Genomic DNA, 17,526 nt, shown 5'->3' with positions numbered 1-17,526 from the left:
TCCTGATCGTTTAAAAATTTTTACAGTTTTTTGGCTTTTGCGGTCTTCAACTCAAAATCGAGTATTTTTTTTAACTGAACGAAAGCCTTTTTAAACAATTATCGCTCGAGTTATTACGTTTAGATAAAAAAAAATATTGAGATAGAAAACCAATCCATATAAACGTGGTGAAAAAAAAAACTGGCCAAATAAACACAAAATAGCACGGAGAAAAAATCCGTAAAACAAATATATTTTTGTATTTTTAAAATTTGTTAGACAATTAATTATAAGTATTTTAAAACAACAAAAAATCACAATCAATAGAAAAACATCTGATTATTGATTCCAATACTCACTTTGAGAACAGCAAAACTTAATTTTGAGTTAAAAACTGCAAAGGCCAAAAAAACTGTAAAATTCGCTCATTTTTTTAAACGCTCATAGATATGAGATCGTAAACGATTACGAACCAACAAAATTCATTATCATATTTGAATTCAGTGGATCAAATTTAATAAAGATTTGTTAGTCTCCGCTCTGGTAACTCAAAAACTTGACTTTTGTTGCTCAGTGCAATTATTCTTTGAGGAGTCTGAGAGAGTTGTTGAGAGTTGTCTTAGTCTAATTTGATTGTTGTCGTTGAATATATAGGTAAATAGATTGGTCATAGGACAATTGCAATGATTATTAAATATTATTAAAGACTTCGGCAGGTATTAGGGCAATTCTTCTTTGTACCATTTCAATAAATATAACATATTTTATTAAACGAAGATTCCATATACTAAAAGCGAATTCTTATTATTTAGACCCGATAAAAAATCCTAAAAATTTTGTTAATATACATACGAAAATAAATAACATTGCTTCACAATATGATTTAAATGAGAAGTCCATTTGAGGTCACAAGTAGAGATGATATCCAGTTTATTAGATTGTTATCTATTTTATAGAATTTTTGTATGTATGTATGTATGTAGGTGCAATACAGATCACTTTTTGACATGTAGGGTTAAAAGCCAAGTTTTTGTCTACGAATTAATATAATAACATCCAAATCTTTTGCTGACAAATGTTACATTTGCAGGTCCATACAGTTAATTATCATCCACCAAAATATAATATTTAGATAAAATAACTATACTCGTATCATAAATAGAATAGCGCCCAAAACTAAGCCTTTTTACATACCTCTTTTGCATTTCACATGGCTTTCGTGTTAGTGGTCAAAATTTTATATCTCTTATCCGATCGTTTTCATACTTTGCCATATTGCTCATTTTGGTCATCAATATACGTTAATGTATCGTCTGCCATTACGTTGGAGATAAAATATCGTATACAACGCGTTTTAAAAACGGGGCCCGTAAACCTTCCTGACGTTTAACAAGCGTTGTCACTTGTAATGTAAACTGTTCGCCATGACACGGCCTTATCAGATTTTAATTGTTTAAACGCCTATAATTCACTCTATATTTTATAAAATTTGCTCTATAGGTTCTCGTTATCTCTAATATTTAAATATTTATAGTTTTAACTCTCATATGTATATATAAATTTCAAATTTGGCGTCTAGCTTCATGTAATGTAATACACGATATATATTGATTTTTGGCCAAATATGTCAGATCTGACATTTCACTGTATATCTCCTCAGTTGGTTTTATCTGCGAGATAAGTATTCAATAAGAAGTTACGTGGTATCTAATTGTTAATATGATTTACAATAAGCTTACATACATTTAGTTTTTTACAATAAGCTTAATTTGATACGTTTAAAGATCAAACAGCAAACTTCCGGTTGTTGAGAGATCATGTAACCAGCCAAGCGCCAAAACAGACCTAAACTTTTGTACTTCAGGTACATATGTACATACTTCCGGTCTATAGTGTGACGAGACATCTCATTACAAACTTCATAACTCCAAGTGCTTTCGAACCGGAAAACGACACTTTACCATCACAAAATCAGACATCGAAACTTGTCGTCTCGTCTGAAACGTGATTTCAGTAGTTTCTGCAGTTTTAGTTCTGCATGAAGGACTACGGAGACTGTGCAAACGAAGTGTACGCTTTCCGAATACTACATACATACTTACATACATAAATTCCCCGGTGAATTTATGCGACCGAAAGGTTTGCGAATGTAATTCTAATAATAATATTCTTTGCACCGTTCCAATTTCGCACCCGTTCCGTTCTGTCACCTCTCCAGACAGGTTTTCAGACATTGTCAAGTATGAAATATGTGCCCCCTAAAACATTCACGGATTTAATCTCACAATTCCGCTATGCTTCAGTTAAATATTTAAGGTCTAATTTTGATAATTACTTTCGCAATCGTTCGCGGTTAAACAATTGCAACGAAATTATACTATGCAATGTAATGATTTATTGTTCAAAGTATTTACGCCTAAGTGTAAGCTTTTATAACAAATATGGTGGTTCACAATTTCACAACTGTACATTTCACACTTTTAAATGGTCAACTGATTTACAGTCATCGGAGCCAAATGGGTAAAATATAATATATCTAATATATAATTTGAAAAGAGACTTTTTACGTAACCTTCGTTCGTTGGGTCGTAAATCCGTGACGTCATCGAACAAATAATTCGATTTTTTTCGATTCAAAGGATTCGAAATCCTCAGGGGCAAAGCGCCGAGGGCGAAGCCCTTGGGGGTAGAGCCCTAGGGAGCGCAGCCGCGGGGGGCGCAGGCACTGGATTCTGGTATACATATAATTTTTTATAAGATACTTACTATATATGTTTGTTTGTTCGTGACAGTCAATTTAATAAATAAAACAAATGAGTATTCAAATAAATTTATATTAAATAAAACTATTCAAATAAATTTAATAAAATGTTTACTATTAGATTAGACATGTTTAAACGGTTTATATTTCAAATACCGAGTGAAGCCAGGTAATACAGCTAGTATTTAATAATGGAGAAAGTGCAAAAAGCATTTCTTCGTTTCCTATATAAGAAAGATTTTGTGTATTACCCATATCTTTACCCTACTTCTTTCCTTTTGGGCATGCTTGGGTATAATTCCCTTGAACCTCGGAGAAACTTCTCATTAATTCGTTTTGCTCTCCAGCAAAGTGGTAATACATCAAGCCGTCGTTGCTGGAACAGTTGAGACTTTATGTCCTTAATATGTATGTATGTGCGTGGTAGACATCATCATTTGATGGTTGTACCTCCTGCTTGCACAGTTCTTTATCGAATGGTTCCTATTCCAAAATCTATCCTTCTTCTTCTATTCTATCCGATTTTTCAATGAATTCGTTGCTGCTGAGTCTGAATGTGATATTTTCCCCTTCAGTGAGCGTAGGTTATCGGAGATTATTGTAACCTATTTGTCTGGTAGCTTGCGCTCATTATTATTTTCATAATTGAATGTGATGTATGAGTGGAATTTTGATCTTCTCTCTTCCATTTGGGCCTCGCAGGGATTTTTTGTATTTGCGGATGGTTCTTATATATTAGTGCTGGCTATAGGTGCAAGACATTCCCTACTATATTATTATTTGATATTTTTACTTTTATCTGCTATAATTAAAATGCAATTTTTTTTTGACTATGTATAAATGTATTTTTGTCTGTATATATTTTTATTTTTCTCATCTATGTATTTTTTCGACCATTGTGTCGCATTAGAGACTCCTGTAATGGCACGATGGTTCAAACTTAAACTTAAATAGATAAATAATCTAATATATAATTTCGAAAGAGACTTTGTTACTATGTAATGTTGGTTGATAACACCGAAAACGAATCAAAGTTTATATGACGACGATTCAATATATATTTTTTTCGATTAAAATAAATTGAATATAAAAACAAACGAATATTTACTATTAAATTCGCCATGTTTAAGCTGTTTACATTACAAACACTCAGCGAAGCCGGGTAAAACAACTAGTGTATAATATATAAGAAACTTTCGATTTGCTTTGAGGGATTTGGGGGGGGGGGATTCAAACTTTTGCCTCGGGTGCAACTTTTTTTCACACGGCACTGTATAGTACTGTTGCGTAGGGGTGGGTGGAGGATCCAAAATTAAAAGGCCAAAGTCGCTTCACAGCATTTATGGGTGATTGAGAAGATCCACGCACTGCCAGTGCTCCGTCCAGAATGCCTTGGTATGGCCTAAGCTTATAAAAGGCAGGTCGCTCAGTGCATCTTCCTCGACGCGTTTATTTACCTATTGTTATAGTCACGTACCAGATACGCAGTCCTACGGTCTCGCGCTGTCAGTTCTGAGAACTCTAGCGGGAAGTGACCGAATGCCGTTACCGACCACCAAGTCCATTCGGGGGGTCTCCATTGTTAGCCGACAGAACTTAAACCTGGAGATAATCCTCGAAAACCAATTATAACCGTTTGTCCTTTTAGCATTTTTGTTTATAAGTTACAACAAGTTATTGCCTAAGAACTATGATGATTATATAATAAGGAATAGAGATACACATTTTTACACTCGAAATAAGGACAAACTAGTTATAAGTAGAGTATGAAGAAATAAGACAGCTGGGGGTGTTTTTCACAGGGGTGTGCTCATGTATAATGCCCTCCCTGAGTGCATCAGGTCTGTTAAGACCATGGATGTATTCTTGCGAGGTGCGAAGAGACACCTCTATGAAGGACAGTACAAATAAGATAATTATAAATTTTAGATGTAAAAGTAATTAAGATGTTTTTTTACATACCTCCTTTACGTTTCACATGGTTTTCGTGTCAGTGGTCATTTTTATCTCTTATCCGATCGTTTTCATACTTTGCCATATTGCTCATTTTGGTCATCAATATACGTAAATGTATCGTCTGCCATTACGTTGGAGATAAAATATCGTATACAATGCGTAACAAATATCGAGAATCTCGGATACGGTGACGTTTATGACGGTACGTAAGGCTACCATAATCTATCTTCAACCTTTTCGCCTTGATATGCTATTTCAAATTTTAATTGTTTGAACGCCTATAATTCACTCTATATTTTATAAAATTTGCTCTATAGGTTCTCGTTATCTCTAATATTTAAATATTTATAGTTTTAACTCTCATATGTATATATTAATTTCAAATTTGGCGTCTAGCTTCATGTAATGTAATACACGATATATATTGATTTTTGGTCAAATCTGACATTTCACTGTATATCTCCTCAGTCGGTTTTATCTGCGAGATAAGTATTCAATAAGAAGTTATGTTGTATCTAATTGTTAATATGATTTACAATAAGCTTACATACATTTAGTTTTTTACAATAAGCTTACATACATACATCACATACAATTATTTTTAGTTATCAGCTGATTTTTAAATTAGTTTGATAGCTAATTTAAAATTATCTTAAAATTCATTCCATTTCACAACACTCTTAGTTGCTGTTATTTGAAAGAGGTTGGAGCCCGGTTTGAAGGTTTTATCCACCTGAGCAACGCCTGGTAATTCACTATTACGCATATATGTATAAATATTCTCCCTAGTATTTGGATGATTGAAAATATTGTATAAAATATACTGCATCAATGTCTTCAGCACACACATATTGACCTGAAGACGTCAAGTGTACGTGCCAAATTTTCAATAAAGCCAATTTACATAGACGTACGTCTGCTCGCGTAATTAATATTGCAAATTCGTGTCCCGAAACCGGAAATAAGCACACAAAACACACACACACACATGCGATAATCGAAAAAGCCTCGTTTCGTCTCTGCGATGGTAAACACGATGCTCTGTGCCTTGCCAGCGGATTGCCAAATTGGATTTGGGGAAATGCCTTTGTTTTCCCCTATACTATACGTGAATATGTACGTTAGGTAACGTTGCCCGTGTTGTCTAATGCCATAATACAACTTGGCCGCTTTCCATAATGCATACGTACACAAACATAAACTACCCACCTAATATATATAAATTTATTTGTATATGTGTAGTCATATGTTCTCCAAATCATGATATACTGCCGCGAAAATCTAGCTTTCCCATAATCTGCGCTGAGTTGGATTTATTATCATTGGCAAGAATTGTGCGAATAGATATCACAAGTTTTAAGATGACTTTTAAAATATGACGAATAGTATTTTTACATACCTCTTATTGTTAAGAGGCTTTTTCCCGTTTTTTTTTTTTCACAGTAAGCTTCCCGGACATGCATACAACAAATCCTGAAAGGTCCATCGTAATCGAAAAAAAATTGTTTCTTATCCGATCGTTTTCATACTTTGCCATATTGCTCATTTTGGTCATCAATATAAGTAAATGTATCCGCCAGCCCTTACGATGGTGAAAAAATATCGTATAAGACGTGTTTGAAAATTCTCCTACGAATAAGTGCCTGACGTTTATGCAGCGTTTGTTTAGACTGTTCTCACTTTTCGCCATGTCAGATTTCAATTGTTTAAACGCCTATAACTTTTTCTTTTTTCACTCTATATTTTATAAAATTTTCTTTATTCTCATTATCTCTCATATAAATGTTTAGTTCACTCAAAGTATTAATTATTTATTTTTCTCACCGGTCAAATCCAAATCTTGCCAAATATTACAGATAACAAAGCTATGTCTTCATTTTTTTTTTACTTACCTCTTATTAAGTTCATATGGTTTTCGTGTTAGTGGTCATTTTTTATATCTCTTATCTCTTATCCGATCGTTTTCATACTTTGCCATATTGCTCATTTTGGTCATCAATATACGTTAATGTATCGTCTGCCAATACGTTGGAGATAAAATATCGTATACAATGCGTATCAAATATCCAGAATCTCGGATACGGTGACCGGATCTTCAACCTTTTCGCCTTGATATGGCGATATCAGACTTTAATTGTTTAAACGCCTATAATTCACTCTATATTATATAAAATTTGCTCTATAGGTTCTCGTTATCCCTAATATTAAAATATTTATAGTTTTAACTCTCATATGTATATATAAATTTCAAATTTGGCGTCTAGCTTCATGTAATGTAATACACGATATATATTGATTTTTGGCCAAATATGTCAGATCTGACATTTCACGGCTAAAAGTATATCTCTTGACGGAGTTTTATCTGCAAGATAAGTATTCAATAAGAAGTAATGATGTATCTAATTGTTAACATATTAGCCACATTGACATTACAGAGAGCTTTAAAGCGTCACTATGGCCAGTAATACTATCATAACATCATAATAATAATAATAACCTTAATCATAAAAATAACAACCTGTTATATCTTGATGGAAAAATCATTGGCATTTATATTACGAATTAGTGAATTTTCAATTCTGTTGTTATATCCGTATCCGTACCTGGTTACAAACCAAGGTCTGGCCACACTGAAAACTCACACAGACTATAGCAAGCTGACCATAGCCACAAAAACCACACTGACCATAGCAAGATATGCTAACTGCTAGTCCACGCTGCTGGTTCCAGTATTTAATAAAATTTAATGCACGTGTACGACCAAGACGTAAATAATAAGATAGGTCAATATACAAACATAGTCGAGCTCGAAGCTTTCGGTAATACAAGCTCAAAAGTGTAGCTTAGGTAGCTCGTGTAGAATTCCGACCCCTGTACAGTGTGAGAATATTTCTCGTCGACTATAAATTAAGTCTGATGTTATCTGAACGCAACGCAAACTTAGCGTGTAATCTCAAGAAGTAATGGTCTGAATGCTACAAGAGAGGCTTTCGCGCTAAAAAATAAACGTATAAATTAAACAATGCGCCGTAAAACAATGGGTCTATTATCGCAATATTGTTCGCGCAGTAGACAGATTTTGATTATAACCTTTTATGACACAATTGTACCTCGGGCATACAATGAACCCCGTCGGAAAATTTCTGTAATGGGAGAAAAGTTTTCCACGAAAATTTTCCGCCTCACCTTGTTTTTGTGACTTACCGTTATTTTTCTCTCGCCTGTCCAAAGTTTGCCCAACACTCTGGGAGCGTTTCTTCTGTCCTTTTTCTTATTATTTACCTCCACGTAAAAGTGGCAACTTTCGGAGACGACGTCCAGCAATTTGCGAGAACACGTCGCAAAATAAAGTCGGTTCTATTTATTATTATCCGACGTCTTTAAACGTCTACTAGTGGTGCTGGATTCGCCCACAAATGGACCTGTAATACGCGAAGAAAGTTTCGGGAACTTGTCAATATTCGAAAGGAGACGTGGACTGAATACATCGATATATATGTACATACATATCACACAAAACCTATGTAATTGTATCTAAAATATATATTACGGTGAAACTGTTATTGTCAGTGATATTATAATTTCACACACTCATTAACACACACTCATACTTACATAGTAAAAATATAAGGAAAAAGATTCTATTGATAACTGGCTTACCTCGATAAAATAAACGAATTTTTGTTATTAATCTACAAGAATAGTCGAAATATAATTTTTCTAGGTGAAATTTTATTTAATTCTCATATAAAGACAATTTAATATATTATCCCTATTAATTCAATTCAGTAAATACGAATAAATACTAGTACGAATTTTTAGCTCGAAATTTTACCGATTTAAAATTTGGCACACTTCCAATTAAGCCTTTTAAGCGAAAACAAAAAATAGTGTGACTAGAACAGTATACCAATAAACATGTTTCAATAGAAAAAACTCAATATAAAAAAGTATTAACAGTGGGAAAAAATTCCAAATGAAGATACGTACTTTTGACTTTTGATTTGAACTGGAAGACTACTTAGAGGGATTTGAAAGCTGAAATGTACTACAAATGAAATATAAAATACCCGACTATAGATTCCAATATTCATTTTGAACAGGAAATTGACAAAATTTGAGACATCGACCGAACAACACCAAGATATAGAAAAATCGCACGATTTAAAACATATATCTCTTAATCTCTATATCTCTTAATCTTAAAATCTATAAGAAAAGTCATATCTCGTCTCTGAACCATTTTTCGTATTGAACAGTGTTATTAATAAGTAAAATTATAAACAATACTATAAATGTGAGGGAAATTCCTTTAATACTCGAGCAGTGAGTACGGAAATAACAAGAGAATTGAAAATTCACTTTCTCAGTATCCGTACTTGCATGACACCTGCAGGATACGGGTCGTGCCGAATAGGTATGAACAGACCTATAGGCGTTAAAACAATTAAAATCTAACATAGCGAGGTGGTGGCGAAAAGGGAAAAAACGATGGAAACAGTGTGGAAAAATGCAACAATGTGGACGATAGACGTCACCGAGAAAGATAATGCAGTATTTTCAAACATGTATATTACGATTATTTTTCACCATCGTAATGGCGGATTTGATTTCCACATATATCGATGACCAAACCAAGCAAAATGGCAAAGTTTGCAAACGATCGGATAAGAACCCAAATTTCGTCAGACGAAAAAATCGAAAGCGAGCTAAGAAGGGGCTAGTAAAAACATGTTTTTTAAAAAAACATAGCTGTCGACTGCACTCTACATATGTACATGTAACATTGCAAATTACACCGACGATAACTGGGCAAAATGTGAAAATAATTTGATGCGCCATTTGGCGGATCGCAGATATGTATTAGGGCAGAATCGGGTATCCGTCAGAATTCTCGGCACGTCCCGGTCATTATTCGTAGGTTCGACAGGGCCTCAAGAGCCTTCGTTTCACGTCACGAACCTTCGTAATGAACCTTCGACTCTGACTCGACACTATCCGCCCCTCTGCGCCATCCATCTATCTGCTGCCCCTAGAGGAACCCTTCGATTAAATTATTAGATTCGATATGAATCCCTTTTGGCCGAAATCAAATTTATTATCACCAGTTTATATAATATGTATATTATATTATATAAATACCTCCACCATCTCTTCAATTATGATTATTCAATTTATCATATCCCGTATATTATTAAATGAGCAATTTTATTTGTTAGTACACATTGGTATATGCAGAGAAATGTTATTTATTTATTTAACGTTTTTTGACCATTGTGGCATTACCATTGTTTTTTGACCATTCAGCGACTTGTATAATAAAAAAAAAATGCTGCAATGTTTATAATTGGCCAGGAAGGCGCATTGGGGTTACCTGTAAGGCCTCCCTGGTATATATGTAAAAAATAAATAAATAACTACGCTACAACGCAAGGAATATAATCAGGGTCATCACATATTCACTACAGAAATGAAAGTTTTATTTTGATATAGATTTATTTACAATTTGAATATATGGTGGTGTTGGGCGTTGGTGGCCAACCGTTTCTTTTCTCAGTTGGTGGATTATTTTCATCCACTTTTTTGTATTTGTCTATCATGGGAAATCTTAAATTAACGTGTAATGTATAGTTTCTACAAAAATATGTATAATATAAAATGAACGATGTTCATATTAATTAAACTTAAATAATTGGTTATTAATAATATAATTAAGTATTCGGCGCCACCAAGAGAAATGTTTTTACACTTATTTAAAAATAATTTTTACATTTCTCAATACATTTACAATATTAATTATACATTTTTTTTGTTGACTGATTAATAAATAATCGAGAACTTAAATATATACAAAAAATATATGATTCATCAATAACAATTTATTTTGTTCATATCACGAGGATATTATAATATTTTGATTTTATTTTTACAAATTTACAAGAAGACATCTATATTAACCTAATTATAGCTTAAACTCGTTTATTTAAAATTGAACTTACGCCATTTTCAAATACAAATAATGGCTCATTTATTTTAATACATATTTTTAAACTCTAATATGTATTGTACATACATATGTTTATCCAATTTATTTTTTTTATTTTTTTTTACATTTAAAACCTAGTCAATTGATATTTTAAAATACAGTCTACAACAATCTATCATTGTAGATAGAATCTCAGAAAAACAGATTTTTTCATTAATTAAAGAGAACAAAAATTTTATCATTAATTAAATTCGAATAAAAAATCAATAATATAACGTTAAAAACAGTATTATTTTATCTTGAAAATGGACTCTAATGATAAAAATTAGATAAAAGTACACGCATGGACAGGTCTCGACGATAGGATATGAATAAATACACAAGTTAAGTATCAAAATGTATTCTACTTCCTCTGTTTTCTTCTTTACTTGTTGATATTCTTTAACCATTCACTTAAAACATTTATATAAAAAAAAACAAAACAACAAACAAAGAAAATAATAAATAAAAAGAAAATAATTTGTTTTTTTATGTATTTAAAGAGTCGAGATTTTCATATAATTTTAGTGAAATTATTTCTTCTGTCAAAATAGCAAATCTCTAGATCAAGATTAATTGAATTTCAATGTAAAAATGTTCAAAAATAAACAAGATTAAAATATATATAGAAGGCTTTCTTCGGAATTCGTAACAAATTCCTAATTTCTTGGAAACGTGCAATATACTTTGATTGAGGCTTATTTTTATAGAAACATTCATCTTGTTTGTATTATATTATATGTATTATATAATATAATTATTACAAGATACGAATAACGATCGTCATTCTGATCCGATGAAAGTTGCATTGAAGTAACTAAGATAACAAGTACGAGGCTATACGGGTACAATGTGATAGTTATCGGCGTATTATACGATTTTCCATTGTTTTCAAATGGTGTTTAATTATAATATATATTATATTATATTACATATTATGAATTAGCAATAGTTCTCTAGATTTTTTTCGCCCGAACGTTCAGGAAGGACGTAAACAAGACTAATCAATCTCGAAACTCGCTTATAGGGATCGCTTTTGTTTACTTTTTTTTTAAATAGATTAAATCCATTATTACATTCCAAGCTCGTAGAATATATAAAGATGTTGAAATGTGTATATACTACATTTATGTATATAATATAAAAACAATATTTTGATGGAAAATTTGGTGAGGATAAATGAAAATGTTCGTTGGAATGATGAATATCTTATCATTCAGTTATTCCATATGAAAAATTTATTATTTACTTCTAAAAGATGTTTCATTTACATAATTCATTCGTATGCTACTTCCGGTTGGTGAATTTTTACAATTTTTTTCACTTAACCTGAAGTTTGAACTTAAAGGTTATTAATTTTCAGTTTGATAAAAGTTTATGAGTTAAATATGAAAAACCTCAAAGATCAAGAGCAAAAGTTCAACTTTTGGTTGACAAAATTATTTTAAAATAAATATATTTATTTGAAAATTACTATTATTATTATATGTACAAAGTTTCAGTTTGATCCATTCAATGGTTAATAAGATAAAAAAAAATGAAAGAAAAATTAAAAAGAGAACACCCATATAGAGAGTTACGACATTATTTATATTTAAAATGTAACTCAATAATTAATCCAGTGTGATTTATCTAAAAAATATGTATGTATGAGAAAACAATTTTCCAAAAGCCATTAAAGCTTAATCATAAATTGATACTGAATACATATAAGTTAAAATTTCTATCGATACTTCTTATATAAATGACATACTTTGTTGATAGAATAAAATTATTAACAAAAAAATCAGATTCAATGAACTAAAAATAACTTGACGCCAACGATATATTTTAAAATAAGAATTGAATACGATCTATATCTGTAAGTATACTCAAGCAAACTATTAATATAAATTTTCAAGCTGAAAAACACGTGGAAAATTCTCACCGTGATCCCGAATACTTTCACCATAAATTTATGATAAAGTGAAACGTCGAAAACAAAAAGAACGATGAATATCGTTCGTGTTATACAAAGGTTTGTCTTAAAAATGCTTCATACATTATATATTTTTTGATAAGGGTTTTCCCATCGCTTCCGCGAATAAACTATACATGTAGTTCATGAAATTTTCGTTTTTTGATATTATATCTTTGATATTTTGATATTATACAATATAGTTTTTGACGAAAAACATAAGAAATGCCAAGAAATATATACAATATTTATGTTCGTTTAATATTATTATTATTAAGTACAACTGTATCGAATTTTTCTATAAAATATAAACAAGAGCATTAGGGCTAGCATATTTGATACCCAAAGTTGAATCTCGAACCTTTCAGAACAGATCAACACTTTTGCAAAATAATGATCTGCGATGAGATATCGTATTTTAATGTTTCGCGAGAAAATTTGATACGTTTCTGCGTAGAAAAAAACATAGACCTTTTGACCCGAACGGATAAATCTTATTACGCATAAATTGAAATTTTCATCGAGGGATTTCCTTTGAACCAAATTAACGTATTTGATCTTACGAGCTTTTGATATTTTCGTAAACCCACTCGGCAACTCGATAGCTATGTACCTTTACGTTTGTATATATGCAGGTATATATACATACATACATATATAGGTATATTTCTAAGAAAACATTTCACAAATACGAAAATAGCTCGATCATATTCGTCGAAATGATTTCACACACAAGTCTTTGATCTCATATAAAATTTTCCCAATTCCCCTTTCCTCACAAACTACTTATATGCATTACTTATCTGCAATGATTCATCTGTACTATTTTAATTGCTCTACGTGATATTACGGCAGTAGTGGTGGATGTGTACGGTTGGTTGTGGTGTTGGAAAACGGCTTTTCCGAGACGATCGCCCGGGAAATTCTCGCATTTTCCGACGAACCGACGTCCGTAACTTAATTACCGTTTCACGAATCCAGTTACGGACGAATATAGTATACCTTGCGTGAGCTACCTACCACTTTCGACACAAATACGAGCGTCTTTTTTCTTTGTGTTTTATTTTTAGTTTTTCTTCTTTGTATCTAAATACATTTATACAGTAAGCGTTAGAAAGGAAAAACGAATTTTACTCATACGTGTAGTTTTTTCCGTTCGCTTCCGAAATAAACGATAAATAATGCAGCACGCCGTCAAACCAAGAGGAAAATTGTTGTTGGTAGAAAATTACAACGGAAATAAAATTATCTTTTGTATTTGTGAAATTTAATGAAACAAAAATTTTAAATAAATGCTTATCAAAATTTATAAATAATAATATTTAACTTAAATCTTAAATGTGTATAGTTCATTTTTATTTCGATTAATCGAACATGATCGCTCCAAAGTGTGGAGTGTTCTAATACAGATACAATACAAACAATGAGAATTCATACAAACATCATCCACAGTGATATCTATGGAGAAATGTTTGCAGAATTTTATTACAGAAATTGGCGAACTTCAAGACGCTGAATAACTTGACATTTGCAAGAGAGATTGGAAAGGAGATGCCAATTTACAGGAACCGTTTCAATGAAAATCAGAAAAATTGGCAAATTCTGATCGACCTGGAGTCACAAACCAAGGTCTACAAAGCCAACAGCTACTAGTGAGACGCGAACCGTAACCACTCTGCTCGAAAGCATAATTTGCTAACCACTAGGCCACGCTGCTGGTAACTTTAACCTTTTTAACTGAACAAACTTTAATAACATTATCTAAAGTCTTATAAAATTTAATATTTTTAATAATATATAGATCGTGAGAAAATTCGATCTAGAAATATTGACTGAATTGTATGCATATACATACATACATACACAGTATCAATCCCTGACAACATTATTTTTATTATTATATAACCCGACATACTAAAATGACATATATTTTAACTCTAAATAGAAGTAATTATTTTTTAATGTCAAAACACATAAAAAAGTCTTTCATCCAAACGAGGACCACTCTAATGCATACATATATTATATATGTATATTTACATGCATATATACACATACATATGTATGTATGTATATGAATATCCATAAAGTACAAAAATGTGTATATATGTATTTATAACTAAGTAAAATTTTAGCTCTGATTAAATCATAGAATCTTCAAAATTTTGGTGAAATCGGTTAAAAATATACTTCTTAAAAAATCAATATTTCAATTTAAATATATTTAAGAAGTATGCTATTACTATAAAAAAAAATAGTGGAAGAAAAATCGAGCAAGAGTAAACTGACGGATGCTTACCAAATTTTATACATAACTTGGAATTAAGCTTAAACTGATAGATATGAAATTTCAGTTCAATAAACTAAAATGTTTCTGAGAAAAACATAAAAAACCTCGATTCTCTAGAGTAAAAGTACTACTTCCGGTTCAGATAAAAATATTTAAAAAATATAACGTTATAAAATTTATAATTTATATTACATGTAAAAAAATCAGTTCGATTCAGTCAGTGGTTTGGAGATAATTTAATTCAAAAACTTAAAAAAATAGGGGACACCTATAAGGGGAGGTACCATTTCCGGTCAACTTAAAAATTTGAAAAAAATTTACGTCGTGTTCATAAGAATTTCAGTAACCAAATACGAAGTTTCAGTTTGTTAGGAGTAACGGTGTTCAAAAAATCCCCAAAATACACAGACACACACACACATTTTTTTCTATAATAGATCATGAAAATGGATCAGTGATCGATTCTGAGTTCGAATCAGTCAAAATCTCGAGTTAGAATTTTCGCATGATCATAAAATTTCATCTATCGTTACTACGTACATAGATAAAGTATTAATTAATTAATTAAAATTAATACCTGCACTTGTATGTCCTTATACGAGAACATACACAGTATTTGATAAAATTATTTGTATCCCAAAACGAATTTAAAATAAGTTTTAAATCTAGTTATTAATAAATATTTATATATTATTATACTATGTGTTGTTATATGCATTAAACCAGAACAATGGCGATACAATATAGTATTTATAGACGGATCTAAGCAGTATTATCCGATCTATGTATGTATTCAGCGCTGAATACGGCGAATTCGGTTGAATGCGTCAAATTCAGCATCACGAATTCCGGCAACATACCTAAGCATATGACACAATAATAGTAAAACGTACGCAATACGTATATTTGCATATATTCATGCGATGTGTGCACATCGTGTTTTTTTATACGTGCCATATTTTATCTCGGGAAATGTGCACCTACAGAACATTTTCACCGCTCGCCCGTATATTTTATTCAAAACACACTAGACTCTTTTTTTCGGAGTAGCTCTACTACAGCTTATCCGCACTTTAAAAATCTGAAAAAAATTCTTTTCTACACTAGAAAGTATGTTCTTTTTTATTACACACTTTTTACTAACATCACTCTGTTAGTTCAGTGACATTCCTGTCCGTCAAACATTTGTGATCTGATTTTGAACCACTTCCACACTTCAAGTCACTTTGATATATTACGGGTATTAATTAGCTAACGTAGAAGTAAACTTAAGTCTTCAACGTAAAGCTAAAAGAGTTTAATCTTTATCTTTAATATTCATCAGATCAAAGCAATGACAGCTAGCTATCCAAACAATAATTGAAGTTAAACATAATTCAAGCTAAATAGTAATAAAAACGTTGCATTTTGATAGTCACCACGCATTCTTACGCACCTAGAAATACTTTCATACATTAAGTTATGTGCATTATAAAAATCTAAAATTAAGCTCATTGTAAATAACTAAATGTATGTAAGCTTATTGTAAATCATATTAACAACATAACTTCTTATTGAATACTTATCTCGCAGATAAAAACCGACTGAGGAGATATACAGTGAAATGTCAGATTTGACATATTTTGCCAAAAATCAATATATATTGTGTATTACATTACATTAAGCTAGACGCCAAATTTGAAATTTATATATACATATGAGAGTTAAAACTATAAATATTTAAATATTAGAGATAACGAGAACCTATAGAGCAAATTTTATAAAATATAGAGTGAATTATAGGCGTTTAAACAATTAAAATCTTATATGGCCATATCAAGGCGGACAGGTTGGAAGACACGGGACGAACGCTTATTAAACGTCAGGAAGGTTTACGGGCCCCGTTTTTAAAACGCGTTGTATACGATATTTTATCTCCAACGTAATGGCAGACGATACATTACATGGCAAAGTATAAAAACGATCGGATAAGAGATAAAAATGATCACTAACACGAATGCCCTGTGAAACGTAAAGGAGGTATGTAAAAATATAATTCACATACAAAATAGTACGTATTTTTTTTACAAACCTCCTTTACGTTTCACTTACGATTACAATTCAGAGGACTTTTTACTTGGGAAAGGTGGCAAAGCCGATGGGTCCAAGAGGTTTGATGATACATCCTGTAGTGCAGATATACAAATAGATGTCAAATAAAATAATAAAAAAAATCTAAATCATAAACAAAGCAAACCCTAAAATATAATATAAGCAAGTCAAAATAGCCGAAAATGAAATGAATAAGAGAAAATACTAAAGATATATGTACTTTACTTAAAAATGAAAGACCTATATGTACGTATACTTTATATTTATCTTTTTCATTTTTTTTTATAATTTTTGTAAAAATCTGTAATTGGACTCGGATGTTACATATATGTATTATATATTTACTATTTGTTTTTTTAAACATATCTATGTACATCCCGTTGTCTGTTGATTTTTCTATAAATAAAATATACATACATACATATACTAATCATCAAGTTTATTTTAATAAAAAGCTTTAAGTTACT

The 17,526-nt window shown here is 31.2% G+C and overlaps 2 protein-coding genes across 2 annotated transcripts in view; both read left to right on the top strand.

Moving 5' to 3' along the window:
- Ns4 (Nucleostemin 4) overlaps positions 1-17,526 on the top strand; it is a 433,570-nt gene that overhangs the window by 328,022 nt on the left and 88,022 nt on the right. The window lies entirely within an intron of this gene.
- The window catches only part of LOC143913756 (ras-like protein family member 10B), a 51,633-nt gene continuing 38,705 nt past the window's right edge, over positions 4,599-17,526 (top strand). Inside the window, exon 1 of the mRNA XM_077433741.1 lies at positions 4,599-4,641. Coding sequence (XP_077289867.1) covers positions 4,599-4,641 — 43 coding nt within the window. The remainder of the gene's footprint in view (positions 4,642-17,526) is intronic.

This window comes from Arctopsyche grandis, chromosome 6 (genome assembly GCF_051622035.1).
Source record: "Arctopsyche grandis isolate Sample6627 chromosome 6, ASM5162203v2, whole genome shotgun sequence".
Lineage (NCBI taxonomy): Eukaryota > Metazoa > Arthropoda > Insecta > Trichoptera > Hydropsychidae > Arctopsyche > Arctopsyche grandis.
Note: the sequence above shows the minus strand (reverse complement) of the source record. Positions and strands in the feature narration are given on the sequence as shown.